The following is a 21,475-nucleotide window of genomic DNA, read 5'->3' on the forward strand; positions in this document are numbered from 1 at the left end:
AACCACGTGTGGGCAGACCCATTCTGAGCATCGGCTCCAGCACTGGTTCTGATGTAAGAGACATGCTCGGAGACCCTACACCACACCTAACCATTAAGAAGCCCTCAGGCAGGGCATCTGGGTGGCTCAGTGGGTTAAAGCCTCTGCCTTCAGCTCAGGTCATGATCTCAGGGTCTTGGGATCGAGCTCTCCATTGGGCTCTCTGCTCATCGGCGAGCCTGCTTCCTCCTCTCTCTTCCTGCCTCTCTGCCTACTTGTGATCTCTGTCTGTCAAATAAATAAATAAAATCTTTAAAAAAAAAAAAAAAAAGCCCTCAGGCAGGGCACCTGGGTGACGCAGTGGGCTAAGCCTCTGCCTTCAGCTCAGGTCATGTTCTCAGGGTCCTGGGATCAAGCCCCACATCAGGCTCTCTGCTCAGCAGGGAGCCTGCTTTCCCCTCTCTCTCTGCCTGCTCTCTGCCTACTAGGAATCTCTCTGTCAAATAAATAAATAAAATCTTTAAAAAAAAAAAAAAAAAAAAGAAGCCCTCGAACTCAAGTGTACTCCTGACGAATGGCTGGAAAGGCTATTAAGATATTCCTCCCTTTGCCAAATACAGATCTGCGTGAGGCAGAATTTTCTTCAATAACTTCAGCCAAAGCAACCTATGACAACAGTGTGAATGTAGAAGCAGCTACGAGAATCACATGTCCTCTATTGAGCCAAAAACTAAAGGAGATCTGCAAAAATGTAAAGGAAACCCCTCTTCTTACTAAATATGTTTTGGAAAATAATTCTTTTTGGGGGTACCTGGTTGGCTCAGCCAATGAAACGTCTGCCTTTGGCTCAGGGCATGATCACAGGATCCTGGGATTGAGCCCCGCATCGGGAGTTTTCACACCCCACCAACAGCACTTGTTGAAACCACAAACGTAGGTGGCAGCTGGCTTATAATGACAAAATTTCTTAGAGGCTGTACTTGGCCTCCGCCCTCCCCAAGATCACAACAGGCACATGCCCTTGCCATCCCTCCAGGGCCTCTCCTTCACTCTCACACAAGGAGGTAGCCATCTGTGGGCCCAGCACTGTGTGTCGATGCCACCCAGGGTGGGACCGAGGCTGTATCTCCCATCTCCCAGGTTTAGATGCTCCTGGAGTAAATGCTGGCTTTGGGGCACACGAATTTCTCAGGATTCCAACTTTTAGTTTGTTTTTCACCCCTTAAGTCTTCTTGCCTTTCCTGCCACCTCAGCAATGTGCTGTAAAAGCTTTTATCTAGTTTCAGTTTATGTGATCCAGTAATTCCGTTATTTCCGATGAAGGAAGAAGGATTTCAGGGTGTCACGTCTGCTGTACCACTGGAAACCAAAGTGAGTACCTCTATGTATAATGAAAGTGACATTAATCACTGTGCAAACAACCATATTTCGTTCTTAGTATTTAAGAGTTTTTTCCAAACCACAAGAAAGTATTCCTATGTAAATTGTTAGGCATTTGCTCCAAGTAGCAGGGCTGAAATCAATTTCTGTTTGTTTCAAAAACCGCGCTCCACGCTAACTGCCTGAGGGGGGCCTGGGCGGAAGCGCCACCTGGGGCAGAGCTGTGCTTTGCACAAAGTTCGGGCAGCTGGGAGACGCTCTTCACCTTGGTGGACTCCTCTCCCGGCGGACTCAGGAAGGTCCGAGGGTGCAGTCCTAGAGGAGGTGGCACTGGATGTGAAAACTGAAGAGCGGGTACTTTCAGTAAATCGAGGCAGAAGAGGGAGAGCTTCATGCAATGTGACATTTGGGAGTGAAGCACCAGAGGCCTGCTGGGCCCAGCTCCAGGCACCGGCATGCCATTGCAGATTCTCACGACGCAGAGACAGCCGTCCCTCCTGACTCAGGCTCCTTTCCTCACATAGCGTGCTTTCTTCCAGGCTGTCAAGATTCACCGGCACGGCATGGTCTACTGCAGGGATGCCTGAGGAGGCCCATGAAGCCCACTCCCCCTGAATCTACTTGCAAAACTGTGTGTCTGTAAATTTTCCTGGCAAGAAGATCTATCAATTTTAGAATCACAAACACCATTGCATTTAAAATCTTAGGAACTACTGGTGCTGTATTTGTTTCAAAATGTAGTTTTACCAGGAAGAAAGTACCCAAACCCAGTCAAGTATTATTTAATAACTAAATTGAGGTAATGGCAAACAAATCCACGGACTATCGCCAAGTCGGTATTTCTCTAACAGTCTGGAAGGCCTGAATGACCAGTTTCTCAGGCAGCACAGCCTCCCTGCACCGGCAGCTGCACCGCTGACAGGGCAGACTGAAGCTTCTGATGCCTAGCCTGGCTGGTTTCTAGGAGCTGAGATTCTACCACATGCTTCCTTCCACCCATGTGTGTTAGGTTACCTTGTGAGGTGGTCAGAGACCTGTAAGACACCCCTGCTTGTCTCCTTCATGAGGGCAAGTGGGCAGGGACGGGGGTGGGCATGAGGGTGGGTTCTTATTGGACTCTGGGAACCCATTCCTAACCCAGGGCTGGACTGTGGAATCGACAACTGAAAGCCATAGGACCAGAAGCAAGTGCTCTCCACAGGAGTCATGCCCTGCGTGTCACACTGACAACAGAGATAACAGCTTAAGACAGAAACCATTTGTCTTTCTTCTCCCTCCTAATGCACACACTGGTCCTCATCTCACATCATCCCCATCTCTCGTTCCCTAGGCCTCAAGGTCTCCAAACTGTATTTCCATGATATGTTACCCGAATAACAATCCATGTGACACCTTCCTCCCACAGCACAGTCCAGAGAGAAGAGAGAGGGGAGAGGAAACAGGTTCTCTTCTTGGTGCCTGAACGCCACAAAGGAGGGGCTGGTGATGGCACACGAGGGCAACACACAAGCCTCCCCACGACCTCATCCGAGCTCAGTGGTCTTCTCAAGTTCTTCCCCACAGAACCAGAGGAAGGCAGCCTTCGCTCTTACCAGCGTGCCCAGGAAGGTGCTGATCGTGCGTGCCGCCTGGCAGAGGGCACCGTACTCCTCGAGGAGGAGAGAGATGAACTGATGAGCCTGTGGAGGGCCCTGCAGGGCGGACGGCGCCTTCACCTTGGACGCCGCCGACAGCTGCCGGAGCAGTCGGACCTTCATCTCCAGCACATACTCTCTGGCTTGTTGTTCCAGCCGCTGGTACAGCTGGTAAGGGTCCCTCTCGCAGAGCCTGCATGGAGAAGAGAGAGTCACCGCTCACCCGTGACCCGCCCACATACGGCCCTCCACAGAACTGCCATCAGCGAGCTGAGCTGCGATCAGCGCCCACCCGGCCATGGCTACAACCACCATGTTCTCAATAGCCCGTGAGAGGTGCCTTCACCTCACTCACCACAAAGGAGCACTGGCACAGACAGCGTCGAGTCACAAAGTCATCAGCTAAGAGCCCCCAAATCCCAGCATTTACTCAAAACTTACTCTGCACTAGCACTGTGTCTCCCACGTACCCACCCAGTTAATCACCAAGTTCATCACTCAGCTGAATGGCACAGCCCGCCTGGGTAGAAGGCAGGGAGCTTACACAACCAGCAGGTGGCAGAGCGCACATAGTGGCGCCTCCTCTCAGGAGCCCTAAGACAACTCATTGTCCACGCCCACATGCTGGGCAAAAGCAACCATCTAAGCAGAGGCGACACCTGGCTTGGGGGACTCTAGAGCAGACTGCTCTGTCCTTTTTTCCAGGAATTCAGTATATAACGCAAATGGGCTTGCATTATTTTTATAATCAGAGGAAACTATAGAAACAATATCTCTTTTTAAGCTATCCCACAGACACACACACAAAAAAACAATGAGAATGTATAAAATAAAACCCCTAAACTGAAGAGAATTAATTAAATTTAAAAATTAAATTTAAAAATAAAAAAATAATTAAAAAATTAAAAATCAATAAGTACCTTTCTACCAAGCCACAGTAGCAGTTAACATTTTTATAAATTTCTTTCCTAATTTGGAGATAACCTACTAAAGCAGTCGCTTCTTCCGAATGCACAATTCTGAGGGTTCTGCAGATAGAAGCCCAGGACCGCTGGGCTGACAACAGTATCTGTCTGCTAGCTGCCACCAGGAGGGAACTCTTGAGGCCAGCACTTTATCAGACACAAGTTGTAAAACATATCAAGCCACAGGTCCTGGATTTTACACAACAGATCCTTTTACCTTCTGGGCACCACATTTGGTCAAAAAGAGAAGAATGTAAGTTGCCCCCTATTCCAGTTTTAAATTAGTGCACCACCTAAGTTATAAAGACAAGAGGCAAGTAAAACCCAGCAATGGAGCACAGGAAGCCTTGCACAAAATGTGGCTAGAGAAATAATAAAAACTGATGGGATTCCCACTGGGTTTAGCACACTTCAGAAAGACATACGAGTTAAGCGTAGCAACCACAATTTTAATTACCAGTACAACTGTCCTACAAAGTAGACTGTTAAAGGAATGCCCCAGAAGGCTCAAATGACAGAGGGACAACCAAACTTACAGCAGACTGGACGCCTCTTAGTGAGGTGAGTTAAACATCCATTTTACTTTATTTCTTTGTCCATTTCAGTACCTTTGAAATTCAACAAAATGGCCATGCGGTCCTCCCACAAGTAGATTTTTTTAAAAGCCATATGACCAGGAGGCAGGACTATGCCAAAGTCACTGAGGCGGCTCATCCACATGCACAGCCAACAAACACCAGTGTATGTGTGCTGAAGGTTACTCTACAGTGGCATGGCTGCAGCACTGAAGAAGCCAAGGAAATAAACTCTGCCCTCACGATGCCGATGTCACATACATACAGGTGATGGGATTCTGGGTAATAGTAGGAAATACTGAAAAAGGCGGCAAGGGGACAAAGAGTGATGGCAGAGAGGCGCCTGGGGTCTTACACAGGGTAGCCTCTTTGAGAAAGTGACTCTGAAAAGTAATGTGAACACCGGAAAGGAGATAAAAAAATCCTGAGAAAGGAAGAACACGGCAAACAGAAAGAAGAGTAAATGCAAAGGCCCTGTGGCAGGAGTGAGTGTGGCCAGCAGAGGAAGGACAGGAACCAGCACAGCTGGGATGTAGTGAAGAATGGTGTGAGGGCAGCACAGAGCAGGACTATGTAGGACACCAAGGGCCACAGAGAGGAGGAAAGGATTATGACCACCAGCTGTACAGACTCCCAGAAGTGGGATTCACGAACACTCCTCTCTTGATGAGTATCACCATGTAAACCACAAAAGCAGCCATGCTCTTAGGACACGAGGGCGAGTACAGCAGATCTGATACAGACACACTTCCAGCTGGGGCTGTGACATTTCCACATTCTTAACAGTGTATTTCACTATCAGGGCAATGCCGTTTTCCAAACCTCAGCAATTCCCATTACCGGCTTTACAGTCTCTGCCATAACCTCTCCCACGGGTACTAGCACTTGCCAAGTGTCTTCCTCCAGCCACCTCTCCTTTGACTTCGGCTGCTTCCTAAGCACTGGTAGTCTAGGACGTCATGTGTCTGAATGGCAGGCCTTATGTTTTTCCCTCATACTCACTAGGAAACCTAATTCCTAGAAGTGGCACAACCACCCAGATCCATCTCCTGTAGTGCAAGGCGTTGAGCCCTGAACACACTGGCTGCGTTCCTCCACAAGTTCACAGAACCCACAGCCATACACTGCTCCTCACTCCAGGATAACCTGTGCTGTACAGCGAGTAAGAGTCTGGAGAGCCCCCTTCAAAATGTGGGAAACACAAAGCAAGAGGAGAAACGATCCCTGAACTGCCTTGCTCAAATTGATCCCTTTTACCTGGAACATTTCAAAGAAGAGAAAAAAGACCCTACAGACTATAAGGCAGAGTAAGTCTGTCTGTCACCGGGCACATGGTGTCCGCTAAAGAGCACACGCAGAGTCACAGGCCCTCCATGGGACACCCACTTGGATGGGTCGGCCACAGCAGGCGCTCCACTTCCACACCAGCACGTTCTCAAGCTGCCTGGCCTCAGGAAATGTCTTCTCACCACAGTGGGCACCTGCCTGTCCTCCTGGGGCTGCTAAACACAAGAGGGCTTGAGACTGCTCAGCACCATCCCTCGCACAGTCAGGACTCCAAAAGCAGTGCTGCGGTCAGTCTCAACACTAAGAAAGGACAGAAACGTGTCGATTCATTTGTTTATTATATAGACAGTGAGCATTTCATCAGAATGAACGTGAATCTCTGCCCAGAGGGCTTGCTTCTGGCAGTCTGTCTGCCTGCCAGCAGGGTACCAGCAGTGAACGGGTGCAGCCAAGCTTACGGGGTCCAGAGAGCAGAGCCCAGCCCGAGCAGAGAGTAGGCTTCCTGGGCAGCAGGTGAGGGAGGGACACGACACAGGGGCAACGTGTACCTATCCACGAGCTCCTTCACCCCCTCCTTGTCGGGCACGAGGCTCTGGTCTTGGTCGTCGGCCAGTGGGGTCCCCGCCTGGCGGTAAATGCAGCGGACCGTGTAGCGCACTTCTGACCAGTAGTTCTGTAGCTGCTGAGGTTCACGGTCCGTCTCTGCTGAAATCTCTCTGTGAGATGGCACAAGAGCAAGGAGGTCAGGGTTAGCAGACAGTCTGGGTCACCCTTGCCCTCCAGATGGCCTAAGGGGATTGGGCATGGACTCTCAACAGCATCCTCTACCTTACTCTGCTCCTGGAGCGGCCTCCCACTTGCTGTGGCCACAGGAAGGCCTGGTGACCAGGCTTCAGGTGCCTGCAGCTGTCTGGTTCCCCAAACCCTCCTCCCCAGGAGACCACAGCCCCTCCTCGCACAACAGGAATGAACACACCTGGCGTCCCACATCGAGAACACTGATGCTCCCCTCCATCTCAAGGGGCCCATCAGGCAGCTCTCTCTCCCCACAAAGGCCCTACTCCCCGCTCAGCTGCACTAGCTTCGGGCCTGAGCCGAGCACAGAGCGAGTTCAGAGACCCCAGACCCTGGCCTCTCCTCCTCTATACTGCAGCAGCATCCCAAGGAAGGGGTGGCTCTCCCCTTACCTAGGCCAGTCTGTGACTCTAATGACTTGGCTCTGCCTCCCTCCCTCTCTGAGTGCTAGCCTGCTGTTGTCAGCCCTCACAGGCAGGGACTCAGAAGAGCCTCATCCTGCTAGTTCTTCCACTGACACCCAGGCTCCTATCTTAGTCCTCGGGAATCGATCAAGTGTCTGCCGTCTTTATGGGAACGGCCCCTTTCCTGCTCCAGCTGCAGCGCAGGTCAGGCAGGCCCTGCTCCCGACTGTCCCACGGGCCCACACTGGTACCTGCGCTCGCTGCAGGCCTCACAGGCACACGAGGAGTCTGAGGGCGCAGTGCCCAGCCCCGCCGAGGGCAGTGTCTGCGCACCAAGGGCTAGCCTCCCGCCGCCTGCCTCTGGCTGGGACCCGCCAAGAGGGGAGTGAAGAAGAAAGTCTTGGCCCTGCTTTGAAAAGAGAACAGAACAGACTATGTTCAAATGTTCACGGTAGAAATTTGTTATTAACGTGTTAGAAAAATGCCTTTTAGAAACAAATTTAAATTCAGACGCTGACAAGATCTCTAAGGACATCATCTGGGTAACTTTCTGACATCTAAGAATTTTGTTTGCAACCAATTATTTACTACCTTTGGAGAGTTCTACCATAATCTCAGGAAAACAGTAAGTTTCTTTCATGCTTTAGGAGAGCAGCTCCACTCTCAGGGTCCTCATCGGCGGACGCACTGCCCTGCACCTGCAGGGCTGGTGCTTAGTGCAAAGCCAGCGGTTTGCAAGCCCAGCGGGAAGCTGGGGGGCAGGGGGAGGTCGGGAGCAGAGGCCTCTCGTCCTGGTCCCGTGGAACTCCACAGCTGTGCTGCCTGCTCTAAGGGACAGGAGGCTGGAGAAAGAGAACATTCTAGGCAAAGATGGCAGGATGAAGCAGGCTCCAACCCTCTTGCCTGGAACCCAAGAGCCCCTAGAAGGTTCTATTAGCAGCCATTACACGGACCATAACTACAACCCTCTTCCCTCCCACCCCCCTAGGTGGTCCCTCGAACCTCAGGGACAGGATCTGAGAGGGATTCTATTACATTAGGGACACATGCACTCCAATCTTAGAGCAGATGATCTCCACAGTGAAGAAAGGGCACTAAACAGGGCAGCCAGCCCCACAGCTTTCACCCCACCAGCCTTAGGAGAAGGAAGCCACGGAAAAGGGCCTATGAAGGGAGCGCACACACTCAGAGAGAGAAGACAAGCCCTGGGAGGCTGTGGCAGCTGGTGGGTGCTTCCTCAGGGTGGTCAGACACTTGGGGCACCACCAGTGGCAAACCGGGCCTGTTGTGTGCCCCTTGGGAGTTTGGGCACACAGACATGGGAGGGAACAGTAGTGGGCCTGCCTCCATCACATGGTAGGCTGGGTCCCTGCTCTTAGAGCAGGGGCTTGTGTCATCAAAAAACCCACCTGAAAAGGTTCCTGCTAGGTGAGTGGATCCCAGAATTATATCAGGGGGCAGAGCAAGGGTTGAGGGGGTGCGTCACACACAGTATGTATGTGGCAGACAGTGAGAAGTCTGGACCGAAGTCTAGGAAACCCTAAAGAAAGGCCTCTTATGGGGGTACCTGGGTGGCTCACTCAGTTAAGTGTCTGCCTTCAGCTCAGGTCATGATCCCAGGGTCCTGGGATTGAGTCCCACATCAGGCTCCCTGTTGAGGGGAAACCTGCTTCTCCTCCTTCTTTCTGCTGCTCCCTCTGCTTGTGTTCCCTCCCTAGCTCTCTGTCAAATAAATAAATAAAATCTTTTTTAAAAGGGGGGACTTCTAACAATCAAGAGCCACTCACCAGTGGAACACCTGTTAGAATCCTGGGCCCCGGTCACCAAGGAGAACCACAGACAGCCTATAAAGTATGGAAACTCCCCCCAACCCCTCCTGCCCAGAGCCCCTTCTCCACCCAGGCAGAGCAGGGAAGGCCAAGGAAGCAGGACAGGCACCACTGCCCTCCACCCCCATGATATGCCCTTGCTGACCCCAAGGGGAGATGCTCTGAGGGAAGGGAGACACTCGGGTTTTTTTGTAAATTAGACTAGATGATTCTAATATCCATGGCGACAAGAAAGGCTTGACAGGTCTGAATGCAATGCTGGTAGAACCAGACTATCCTCCAAGAGCAGCAGGTCATTGCATTGCACGAAGGAGGTTTCCTCTCCCCTCCATTCCCTTCATCCAACAGCAAGGCCAGCCATGGGACTCCAGTCCTCAGCAGATGCACAATCTGATTCTCCCTTCCCTGCTCCCAACAGTCCAAACTACTGTCACCTCTGCCTGCCAGGTGAAGGTGGGGCGGCTCTCCGACAGCACCGCTGCCACCCACACTCAGAGCCCTCCCGCAAGCAGCAGCCAGAGTGGTGGTTAAAGTAAGAGACACCCTGTCACTCCCATGCACAGAACCTTCCACAGCACTCAGAAACAGATTCTAAATTTCTTACCCATCTTCACGGTTTCCCAGAACACATCTTTGCTTTTCTTTCACTGCAGCTGAGTCTTTCGCTACCTAGAGCGCTAACCCACTAAATGTGTGAATGGCCTGAGGAACAGAATCCTACCAGTCATGCCTTCCTGCGGAGGCAGGTAAAACAGGCATCAGGTTTCCCCTGTCCCAGCTCCAAACCCATCCTTCCCTGCACTGCTGCCTGTCAGAGGGGCTCCAGCGCTGTGTGGGGCCTTGCCAGCAGGGGACGAGGGAGGGCCACCTTGGAAGCTTCCGCGTCCCCAGCACCCAGAGGCTTGAGAGGAACATTGGTAGCCCACCCCTATGACAGTTTGTCAGATGAGCCTGCGGCTTCTCAGCAACTGCTCTGCTACCCAGAGAGCCTCTCCCAAGGGTGTCCTGCCTGGAATCGCATCCCTAAGCCACCTCTACCTGAGATTGGCTGCTCCCCTAGACGCACCACAGCGGACTCTTCAGCATTTCCTTCCCAGATCTGTGCAGCTGATCTCCTGTTTCTAGTTAACAGTTGGTTCTCGATGCAAAAGCGACCTGTTCAAATTACTGGTGTGGGTGCCCATCTCCTGAGCTTAATCACCCTGTTAATCTCTTGTATCACAAACTGCTATTTGAAATCCTGGTGTTTCCCTTGTTTTCTCGTTTATTTTTTGTTGTTTGGTTTTTTACCTGTCTTCATCACTAGAAGACCAGTCCCCAAGAATGGGACCTTTGTGTCCTGTTCGCCACTGTGCACTAGCACCAACAACGCTGCCTGACACACCGGACAGACTCAGAACAGCAGCAGCCAAGAACCTGGAAAGTAACACTTCCTGGTGACAAGGGATGAAATGAGGCCTTTTAAAACAGCGCATGATGACTATACAGTAAATCCTTAAGTGTCTCACCTTCTGGTACTCATCTCATACAAATTTAGCTTCAGTTATTATGTGTTCTCCAAGTCCAACATAGCTGAAAAGAATACAACAAAATCCAGCACTCAACAATGTGAAGTACGCAAAGTCCAGCATCCAATGACAAAAACAAGAAGGAAGATAGAACACATAACCATGAGGGAAACAAATCAACAGAAACAGACCTGAAAACAACAAAAATGATGCAACCAATGGACAAGAATCTGAAACTGGTGATTACAAACTCTTACATGTCAGAAAGCAGAAGAAAACATAAATATGAGGAGGAAAGTGGAGCTGTAAAAAATTACCCAATGGAACTTCTTTTTTTTTTTTTTTTAAAGATTTTATTTATTTATTTGACAGAGAGAGATTACAAGTAGGCAGAGAGGCAGGCAGAGATAGAGAGGAGGAAGCAGGCTCCCTGCTGAGCAGAGAGCCCAATGCGGAACTCAATCCCAGGACCCTGAGATCATGACCTGAGCCGAAGGCAGCGGCTTAACCCACTGAGCCACACAGGCACCCCTACCCAATGGAACTTCTAAAGAGGAAAAATATACCTTAGAGTAGAGTATCAATAAATTTGAAGCAATAAAAAATCCAAACTGAGGCAGAGCAAAAAACAAGACTGAAAAAAAAAAAAAAAGCATTTCTAAAACAAAAGTCGAGATGTCTAACATGCGGGTAATGGTGTCCCAGAAAAAAAGGTTATATAAAGAAATTGTTGAAAATTTTCCATATTCAATGTGACTGTAAACTGGCATGTCTTAAAAACTCATCTGAACCAAAGCACAATAAACACAAAGCGAACCATATCAAGCACAGTAAAAGGCTGAAAAGCAATGATGAAGTACAGATCTGAGAAGCAGGCAGAGAAAAACATCCCTTCTGTGCAGAGAAGCAAAGGCAAGGATGACAACACGCTTCCACCAGAAACTAGGGAAGCCAGCAAAGAAATGACCAACAATCTAGAATTTTGAATAAAAATGACTTTTCTTTAAGATTTATTTATTTGAGGTACGCCTGGGTGGCTCAGTGGGTTAAAGCCTCTGCCTTTGGCTCAGGTCATGATCCCGGGGTCCTGGGATCGAGCCCCACCATCAGGCTCTCCGCTTGTCGGGGAGCCTGCTTCCTCCTCTCTCTCTGCCTGCTTCTCTGCCTACTTGCGATCTCTCTCTCTCAAATAAATAAATAAATCTTAAAAAAAAAAAAAGATTTATTTATTTGACAGAGGGATCACAAGTAGACAGAGAGGCAGGCAGAGAGAGAAAGAGAAGCAGGCTCCCCGTTGAGCAGAGAACCCAATGTGGAGCTTAATCCCAAGACCCGGAGATCATGACCTGAGCCGAAGGCAAAGGCGATAACCCACTGAGCCACCCAGGCGCCCTGAATAAAAATGACTTTTTAAAATGAAAGCAAAAGAAATACTTCAGACAAAGAGAAGCTCCCCTACACTAGAAAAATGTTCAAGGCAGCCCTTGAGGCGGAAGAACAGGCAAAGATGATCGAAACTACATGCAGGAGGGAAGAGCACCAACTCAGTAATGGGGAAAAGGCAAAGGTTCTTCTCATTTTAAAAGTCTTAAGAAGATAACAGATGACTACATAGCTGGTGGAACTCAGAGTAAATATTTTAAGGCTCCTTACACTACATATCAAGTATATAATATTCTCTGAAAGTAGAAGTTGAAAAGTTGAAGATCTGTATTATGAATTCTAGAATCACTAAAAATAATGAAACAAAGCGATACAGGTAATAAGTCAAGAAGAGGTAAAACAGAATCATAAGAAATATTCAAGGGGTGCCTGGGTGGCTCAGTAATTAACTGACTCTTGATCTCAGCTCAGGTCCTGATCTCAGGGTCATGAGTTCAAGCCCCGCGTTGGGCTCCATGCTGATGGAGGGAGGGAGGGAGGGGGGAAAGACAGAGAGACAGAAAGAGAAAATATTCAATTAATCCAACAGAAAGAAAGAGAAAAATAAAAAATTCAATTAATCCAAAGGAAAAAAAAAAAGGAAAGTAGCAAACAACAGATGGGCAAAAAAAGGAAGGAAAAATAAAGCAAGATGGTAGATTTACATCTAAACATATCAATTATTACATTAAATGGAAATACTTAAATTTTCCAATTGTCAGAAGAGATGGTCAGGTTGGATTAAGCAAGAGGCACCATGCTTTCTACAATGGATTATAAAGACACAGGTAGGTTAAAAAAAAGGTTGGGAGACATACTGCATGCAAACACGAACTTTTTTAAAAAGGCTGAGTAGCTCTATGAGTATTAAGACTAAGTTGGCTTTAGAACAAGGAATGCTAACAGCAATGAAGGAGATGATGACGGTAAAAATAAAATAAATAATAATAATGACAACATGACTGATTTAACAAGAAGCAAGAGCAGTGGTAAATAAGTAAGGACTCCAATAACAGAACTCAAGATACATGAAGGAGGAATTAAAAAGAAAAATACAAAAACCCGCAGTTATGTTTGGAATTTCAGCAGTCCTTTCAGTAACTGACCTAGACAAAAAAATCAGGAAGGACGCAGAAGATGTGAACAACCACATCAACCAACCTGAAGTACCTAATAGTACACTCTTCCTGATAAAAGAATACAAATTCCTTCCGAGGCACACAGAACAATAGTCAAAACTGGCCATAAAACAGATCAGCACATTTCTAAGAATTAGATCATATATTAAGTATGTTCTCTGCCTACAACAGAATTAAGCTAATAATAACAAAGGGGGGGGTCAAAAGGTACAAACTTCTAGTTATAAAATAAATAAGTCATGGAAATATAATGTATAGCTTCGTGAGTTTGATGAATACTGTATTTCAAATTTGAAAATTACTAAGAATAGATCTTAAAAGTCATCACCACAAGAAAAAAAACCTTTTTTGGGTAATTATGATGTGACAGATGTTAACTATAGACCTACTGTGGATTATTTTGTAATATACACAAATATTCAATCTTTATGTTATACTAAACATATAATGTTGTTGTGTCAATCATACTTCAATTAGAAAAAGATATCTGTGGGGCACCAGGGTGGCTCATCCAGTTAAATTTGCCTTTAGCTCAGGTCATGATCCCATGATCCTGGGATCTGGTCCCATGTCAGACTCCCTGCTCAGTGCTTAAATAGGATTTTATGAAATTAAACCAATTAACTATGAAGTTGAAAGACAGAAATAATAAACCTAAGAGCAGAAATTAATGAAACAGAAAAATGGAAAATCAGTTCAACCAAACTGTGGTTCTTAGCTTAATAAAAATGATAAACCTGAAGCCAGGCTATCGGGGAGAAAACAGACAAAACTCAAACAACTAATGTCAGGAATTAAGTGGCAGGGGCAAATCACCACAGACCCCATGGAAATTAAAAACACAGGTAGGAGAATATTCTGAGCAACATCATGCCAATACATTTGATATAAAATGGGCAACTTCTTTTTTCCCAGTTTTGCTGAGCTGTAACTGACAGTACCATGTAACTGTATGCAGGAATGCAGCACAATGACATGACTTGCATACACTTTAAAATGACTACACAAATTTCTTTAGAGACAAAAATTTATAAAACATACTGGAAGAGACAGATAGCTTTTATCAAATAAATTGAACTTGTAGTTCAAAATCATCCTAACAAGGCAACTCCAGATCAAGATAGCTTCACTGGTGAATTCTACCAAATATTTAAGGTAGAAATGGTAGAAATCAACTCCACACAAACTTTTCCAGAAAACTACAGAAGAGAGAATACTTCCCAGTTCATTCTACAAGGTATTAATTACCCTTATACCAAAACCACACAAAGATACTGTGAGACAAGAAACTTACAGACTATTATCCTTCATGAATACAGATGCAATAGTCCTTAACAAAATACCAGCAAACCCAACATAGCAACCTATGGAAAGGATAATACATCATGATCAAGTGTAGATTATCACAGGAATATATCACCATAATTAATATTATTAAAAAACTAAAAAAGAGAAACTCCGTCATTTCAATAGATGCAGAAAATGAATCTGACAAGATTAAATATCCATTCATGGTGACCTCCAGCAAACTAAAACCAGAAGTAGGCTTTTCCCACCTGATACACAAAATCCTACAGCTAACATCATACTTAATAGCGAAAGACCAAATGCTTTCCCCATAAGACTGGAAACAGGGAAGGATGTCTGCTCATATCACTTCTACTCAATATCATACTGGAGGGCCTAGCCAATACAGAAAGGGGGGGGGATAAAAAAGATACAGATTGGAAAGGGAAAAATATATTATTTGTAGATGATGTGTACAAAATCTTGAGGAATCTACCAAATAACCAACAGAATAAATAAATGAGCTTTCATAAGATACAAAGTAAATTTAAAAAAAGCAAACAAACCTGTATCTCTATATATTAGCAATAAACAATTAGATATTGTATTTTCTTCGAAGTACCATTTAAAACATCGAGAAAATATGAAATACCTTGGAAAATTTTCAACATACTATGTACAAAGCCTACGTTAAAGACTACAAACTATTTTAAGAAGAAATTTAAAAGACCTGGGGCGCCTGGTGGCTCAGTAGGTTAAGCCTCTGCCTTCAGCTCAGGTCATCATCTCAGGGTCCTGGGATTGAGCCCCACATCAGGCTCTCTGCTCGGCGGGGAGCCTGTCCCCCCTCCACCCCCCGCCTGCCTCTCTGCCTACCTGTGATCGTTTTCTCTGTCAAATAAATAAATAAAAATCCTTGAAAAGAAATAAAAAAGAAATTTAAAAGACCTAAATCAATGAAGAATCATACTACATTAATAGACTGAAAGACTCAGTATTATCAAGATGTCATTTTTTGGCGGTCTGAGTTACTCAGTCGGCTGAGCAGCTGACTCTTGATTTCTATTTAAAAATCATAATCTTGGGGTCCTACAACTGAACCCTGCACCGAGCTCCTTGCTCAGCAGGGAGTCTGCTTATCTCCCTCTGCGCCTCTTGCCCCTCATCTTGCTCATGATGGCTTGCATTCTTGCTCTCTCTCTCAAATTAATCAATCTTGGAAAAGAAGAAGAAGAAGAAGAACCCAAATTGGTAAATAGACTCAATACAACATCCGTTAAAATCTCAGCAGGCTTTTCTGCAGAAACTAGAAGACGATGCTAACCCTTATATGGGAATGCAGAGGAACTAGAATAGCCAAAGCACTGTTGAAAAAAGAACAAAACTGAAGAACTTCTACCTTGTTTCATGACTTACTATTAAAAAGCTTCAGGAATCAAGATAGTAAGGTACTAGCAAAAGGATGAGTATATATGTAAAGTCCAAGATAGAATCCAAAATAGACCCACACATTAAAAAAGAAAGAAATAAAAAGATTATTTTACAAAGATGCCAAAATAATTTAACAAGGAAAAATAGTATTTTCAGCAAAGAGTTCTGAAACAAGTGGATATTCACATGCAAAAAGGATGAACTTTAACCTTACTTTATAAAAGATATAAAACTTCACTCAAAATGGATCACAGAGCAAATGTATAAGCTCAAAACATAAGACATCTAGAAAACAAACACAGCAAAAAATCTTATAACCTTGAGTAGCCAAGATTACTTACATAGAACACAAGAAGCCCAAATCATTTAAAATTGATAAACTGGACTTGATCAAATTTTAAAATTTTGCTCTTCAAAGAATAGTGTTCTGTAATGAGAAGGCAAGCCACACACCAGGAGAAAATATCTGAAAAACATTATCTGATGAAAGGTTTGTATCCAGAATATACTACAGAGATCTCTCAAAATTCAGTAACAGTAAGATAAACAACCTAATTAAAAATAGGCAAAAGATCTAAATAGCCGTGTCCCCAAAGTGATACAGATGGAAAATAAGCACATGAAAAGATATTCAGCAAGTCATTTAGAAAACGCCCATCAAAACCATGAGACAGCACTACAAGTCGCTAGAACAGCTACAGTTAAGGACTGTCAATATATCCAGCCTCGGTAAGGACGCAGATTAACAGGAACTCTCATTCATAGATGGAAAATAGTATAAGCACTTTGAAAAATTCCAAGACAGTTCCTTAAAATGTTAATCATGCACTCACCCCATGACCTAGCAATTCTACTCCTCAGTATTTATCAAAGACAGATTAACTGGGACGCCTGGGTGGCTCAGTTGGTTAAGCAGCTGCCTTCGGTTCAGGTCATGATCCCAGCGTCCTGGGATCGAGTCCCACATCGGGCTCCTTGCTCCGCAGGGAGCCTGCTTCTCCCTCTGACTCTGCCTTCCACTCTGTCTGCCTGTGCTCACTCTCGCTCTCTCTCTCTCTGACAAATAAATAAATAAAATCTTTAAAAAAAAAAAATGTTTAAAAAGACAGATTAACTATGTTCACAAAAAGCTTGTACTCAAATGTTATTAGTAGCTTTACTGTTTTGTTGTTGTTGTTGTTGTTGTTTTAAAGTAGGCTCCACACCCATCCAGGAGCTCTAAACAAGGCTTAAACTCATGACCCTGAGATCAAGACCTGAGTTGAAACCAACAGTCAGATGTTTAACAGACTGAACCACTCAGGTGCTCCTGAAATGTTACTAGTGGCTTTAATGTTAACAGCCAAATGTCCCCCTATTGGTGAATGGATAACAAATTGTGCTTCCTCCATACAAAGGAATACTACTCTGAGATAAAAAACAAATGAACCAAAAAGACACGTGCAACAACACAGATAAATCTCAAAAGCATTATATTAAGCAAGAAAAGCCAAAGACCACCATTAGGTTATCTTTCCAAGAGGCTGATTCAAGTTCTGTCTTTCCAGTCTTAAGAGTTCGGAGCAGCAGTGAAAAATGTTATCAGCAACCACTTTCATGATGCTCATTATAAAGGAATTTTTAATGTTTGTATTAGGAACCAAGACCCAAAAGGGCAAACGTTCAAGATACAAACAAATATTAGCAAACTCTTAAATGACTGGTTTAAATTGACACTATCTGCCTTGATAAGACCTGAGGGCACATAACTATTAGGAGAAGGCAGTTCCTCGGTGTAAAATGGAAGACTTCTACTTCAATGATATGAGAACCAAGACATAATCGCTCATGTCCAGAATCAAAAGAAAGCCTTTAATATGATCAACCTTGAAAACAGAAAAACAGAATACTAATTTGCCCAGTCCTCCTCCTTGTGGTAGGATGTCTGAGTGATCCACAGACCCCTTCACAGAAAACAGTAATTCTCCCAAGTATCATCTCCCATGCCCGCACACCAATTCACTACTTAAACATACATACACAAGTATAAAATACAATAGACCTTACACTTCTAAGACTTTGTGTAATTCTAAAAATCTAAGCTTGTCTACAACTTAAAATTTTATAAACCTAAAAACCATTACTCAAATTAACATTATTATAAAGAGCCAAATGAGTAATTAACTGAAATCAAATTCCTAAATTCAACATAGGCCTTGGTTCTGACTACTAAGCAGAAGGCTCCTTTTAGTCAGGCCTGTATTCATGTAGGTCTCTCTACAAATCATCTCGGCCATCCCAAGTGTCTGCCTGTACAGAGCAGGCCGTATCTTGGTGGGTCTTTGCTTGGCTTCAGCAAAGAACCTAAGTATTAAGACAACCTCCGTTCCTTCTTCAGTAGCCTTTACACGCACTGTACCCAGGCTCACCAGGTCACAGAAGACAGGAGCTAAAGCCCTCCAGTACACAGGAGGCCCTCCAATGATGTGAGAATGCCCTCCCCCATTATCAGAATACAAACAAAAATTGTTTTAACCTTCAGGGAATTCACAGAATTCCTTGAAAATACACCCAGAGCCTCCCAAGCTGTAAAGTCTACTGGGCAGGATCAGTACTTGCAAATATGTTGAGGTCCCAAAACATTATCTTCGGATATAAATTAAAGGTAGACTCATCCCTTCATCCAAACACCACCCGTGGGTGCCTATTTGTGCCCAGCCTGTGAAGATACCCTGAGCTGGTGGAGCTAGGAGCCTGGACAGATGGCTGGGCTGGGGCAGGTGCATGCACGTGTCAGGCTGATGGGATGACGCCTGTTTGTGGGAGGGACTGAGCTGAGCAGGGACCCAGAGGCCTGGCTTCTGCTGAACCTGTGCAGCATCCCTGCTCTTTCTCAACCAGCCCCATCCTTGCTCCCCTTGTCCAACGCCGAGGACTAAGGGACTCTGCAGAGGGGAAGGTGCTGGGTGACAGGCAGGTCAGGGCCCCAGCACAGCAATGTGTCCATCTTCAACAGGGACCTCAGGCTAGCCCCAAACCTGCCACCCTGACAGCTCACTGTTCTCATTTCTCGAGGAGACCATCTGAAACCTTAGCCACTCTCCAGTTCCTTCCCAGTCTTGTGATATTCACTCTCCCTCTCAAAAAAAATTTTATAAAAATGATTCCTGGCAGCAATTTTCTCAACTTCCACACTCCCCACCCCACCTTACTTGACACCTACACAGCCTTGCTGGAGAGTCTGGTCTCAGGATGAGTCTTCTCAAGAGCCCCCAGTTCCCCCGTCCGAGTGGAACCACAGGGGCACCACCACTTCTCAACCTTACTCCTTCCCACTCCCAAGCAAGTTCAAACTGCCTGCCCAGTGTTAAGTGTGGGCAAGAATATGGGCAAAGGGAACTCAAACACTACTGGTGGGAACAGAAACGGGAACAGTCACTGGGGAAACTGCTGTTATTGTACAAATGTAAGCATTTGAATTACTTACAACCCAGCAATTCTATTTCATAGATAAACACTCTGTTAATTAATTTTATATGTCAACTTGACTGGGCTAAGAGATGACAGACAGTGGGTAAAACTATTTCTGGGTGTTTTGTGAGGGTGTCTCTGGAAGAGATGAGCATTTAAATGCTTAGACTGAATGAAGACAATCCCTCACCAATGAGGGTGGATGTGTCGTCCACTCCAGAGAGGGTCTGAAGAACAAAAAAGGAAGGACTGATTCATGCTCCCTGCTTCTGTGGAGACACCCACTTCCTGCCGCAGAGGTCAGCGCTCCCGGTTCTTGGGCCTCTGGACTCAGAGTGAAGGACACCAGTTTTCCTGGGTCTCCAGCTTGCAGATGGCACACTGTGGGGCTTCTCAGCCTCCATGACCACACGAGCCAATCCCTGTAATAAATCTCCTTCCTTCCTTTCTTTCTCTATCCATCTGTCTACCTCCTCCTGACCCCTCACTGGTTCTGCTCCTCTGGAGAATCCTGACCAACACACACTCTTAACAAAACTCTTACAAATGAGTACCTGGAGAAAGGTATACAAATGTTCTGACAGCATTTTTAAAAAAAAACTGATCGGGGCGCCTGGGTGGCTCAGTGGGTTAAGCCTCTGCCTTCAGCTCAGGTCATGATCCCAGGGTCCTTGGATCGAGCCCCGCATCGGGCTCTCTGCTCAGCGGGGACCCTGCTTCCTTTCCTCTCTCTCTCTGCCTGCCTCTCTGCCTATCTGTGATTTCTGTCTGTCAAAATAAATAAAATCTTAAAAAAATAATAAAAATAAAAATAAAAATAAACTGATCACTGTAAAAAAATGGAAAACTCTGGGGGCACCTGGGTGGTGGGTGGCACAGTGGGTTAAAGCCTCTGCCTTCGGCTCAGGTCATGATCTCGGGGTCTTAGGATCAAGCCCCACATCAGGCTCTCTGCTCAGCGGGGAACCTGCTTCCTCCTCTCTCTCTGCCTACTTGTCATCTCTGTCAAATAAATAAATAAAATCTTTAAAATAAAAAAAAGGAAAACTCTGTACCTTCTAACAAAATTACTGATGAATAAATCATATACAGAAACATACTGAACTATACGACATCATGGATGAATTCGTGAAAATGAGTAAGTGCAGCTACCCAAACAGTCGAAGGATCTCATAAACAAAGACACATAAGACAACATAAACATATACCACTTTCATAAAGATCAGAAACAAAATCAAACAACTTATTATTTAGAGATACACACAGAGGCAATAAAGTTTTTAAAGGAATTTTAAAATAAGGGAATGATAAATATAAAATTCAAGGACAGTGGCCACTCAGAAAGAGGAAGAGGAAAGATGGGGGACACAGACATGCACCCTAGTATCAGGAATGGCCTGGGTGTGACCCCTGCTGGTGGTCATTTTACTGTCTTCATGCTTATTAAATATGTATGCATATATAGCTCTCTCAAATATTACATAATAAAAAATGAAATTTAAGTAGGGGGGGACACCTCTCCCCAACCAGCAGCTCTTTCCTTCCATAGTTAAATGTGCTCAGCTCCTCCCTCCAGCTTCCCCCTTCTGATCTGTCTTCCCTGCCTTCATAGTCAAGCACCTCGAAAATCAGCACCTTGAGTTGACTTTCTCACCTTCCTCACCAGTAATCTACTCTTCACAGAGCTCAGTCTGGCTTCTGCTCCTACACTTCCACTAACATGAATCTGGCAAAGGTCAGATACAATCTCTTTGTTGCCACATCCAACACTTCCTATCCTTTCTTGGTTAACTTTATAAAACCTTCGTTCAGAGGACAGCTGGGAGACAGCTCTCCTTGGGTCTCTCAGACCAGCTCCCAGTCTTGATGGATATGCCAAGGCTGTAGGGCTCTGCCTATCTCCCCCCAACAGGGGGCTGTTTCTCTGGCTTCACGCCGCATATAACCTTGGGACAAAAGTGCAGGCTTGCCTTCTACACACTAGGAAATCCTAGTGGCAGATCCTTACACCCAGGGTTCCTGAGCTCCAAGACAAAGTTCCTGCACCCGCTGCAAGGATGTAGACCTCCCCACTTCACAGACATGGAATTTGGGCAGGGAGGAGCAAGGGGAGCAGACATGCTCATGCTCATGCGAGCTGCTGTGCTGTGAGCAGTAAAGTTCTCTGTCTCTGACCCAGGAATCTCATGTCCCCAGCCAGCACCCATGAAATAGTAACAAGGTAGCTTATCATCTTCAAGTAGGGCAAAAAAATCCAATCCCAGGCCCAACAACTACCAACCACACCATCCTTTAAATGATTACCATCACTTTGCTCTACTTATCACACTTTCTTGTTTTTCCTTCTATTTCTCTGGTATCTGCTTTTCACTCATCTCTGTCTCAAACGT

The 21,475-nt window shown here is 45.6% G+C and overlaps 1 protein-coding gene across 10 annotated transcripts in view; it reads right to left on the reverse strand.

Annotated features, from left to right (window-relative positions):
• The window catches only part of FAM193A (family with sequence similarity 193 member A), a 166,975-nt gene that overhangs the window by 65,783 nt on the left and 79,717 nt on the right, over positions 1-21,475 (reverse strand). For 5 of the 10 annotated variants that reach the window (XR_014310715.1, XR_014310717.1, XM_082727057.1 and 2 more), the window contains 3 exons: positions 7,271-7,425; positions 6,369-6,536; positions 2,952-3,186 (listed from right to left, as the gene is read on the reverse strand). Coding sequence is in view for 7 of the 10 variants with exons in the window: in XM_082727057.1 (XP_082583183.1) it covers positions 2,952-3,186; positions 6,369-6,536; positions 7,271-7,425 (558 nt within the window). In the remaining 3 variants the exon portion in view is untranslated. Of the gene's footprint in view, positions 1-2,951; positions 3,187-6,368; positions 6,537-7,270; positions 7,429-21,475 lie in introns of all 10 variants that reach the window. The other 5 variants (XR_014310716.1, XM_082727056.1, XM_082727058.1 and 2 more) reach the window with 1 other exon arrangement.

This window comes from Mustela nivalis, assembly GCF_964662115.1.
Source record: "Mustela nivalis genome assembly, chromosome: 4".
NCBI classification, from domain to species: Eukaryota; Metazoa; Chordata; class Mammalia; order Carnivora; family Mustelidae; genus Mustela; species Mustela nivalis.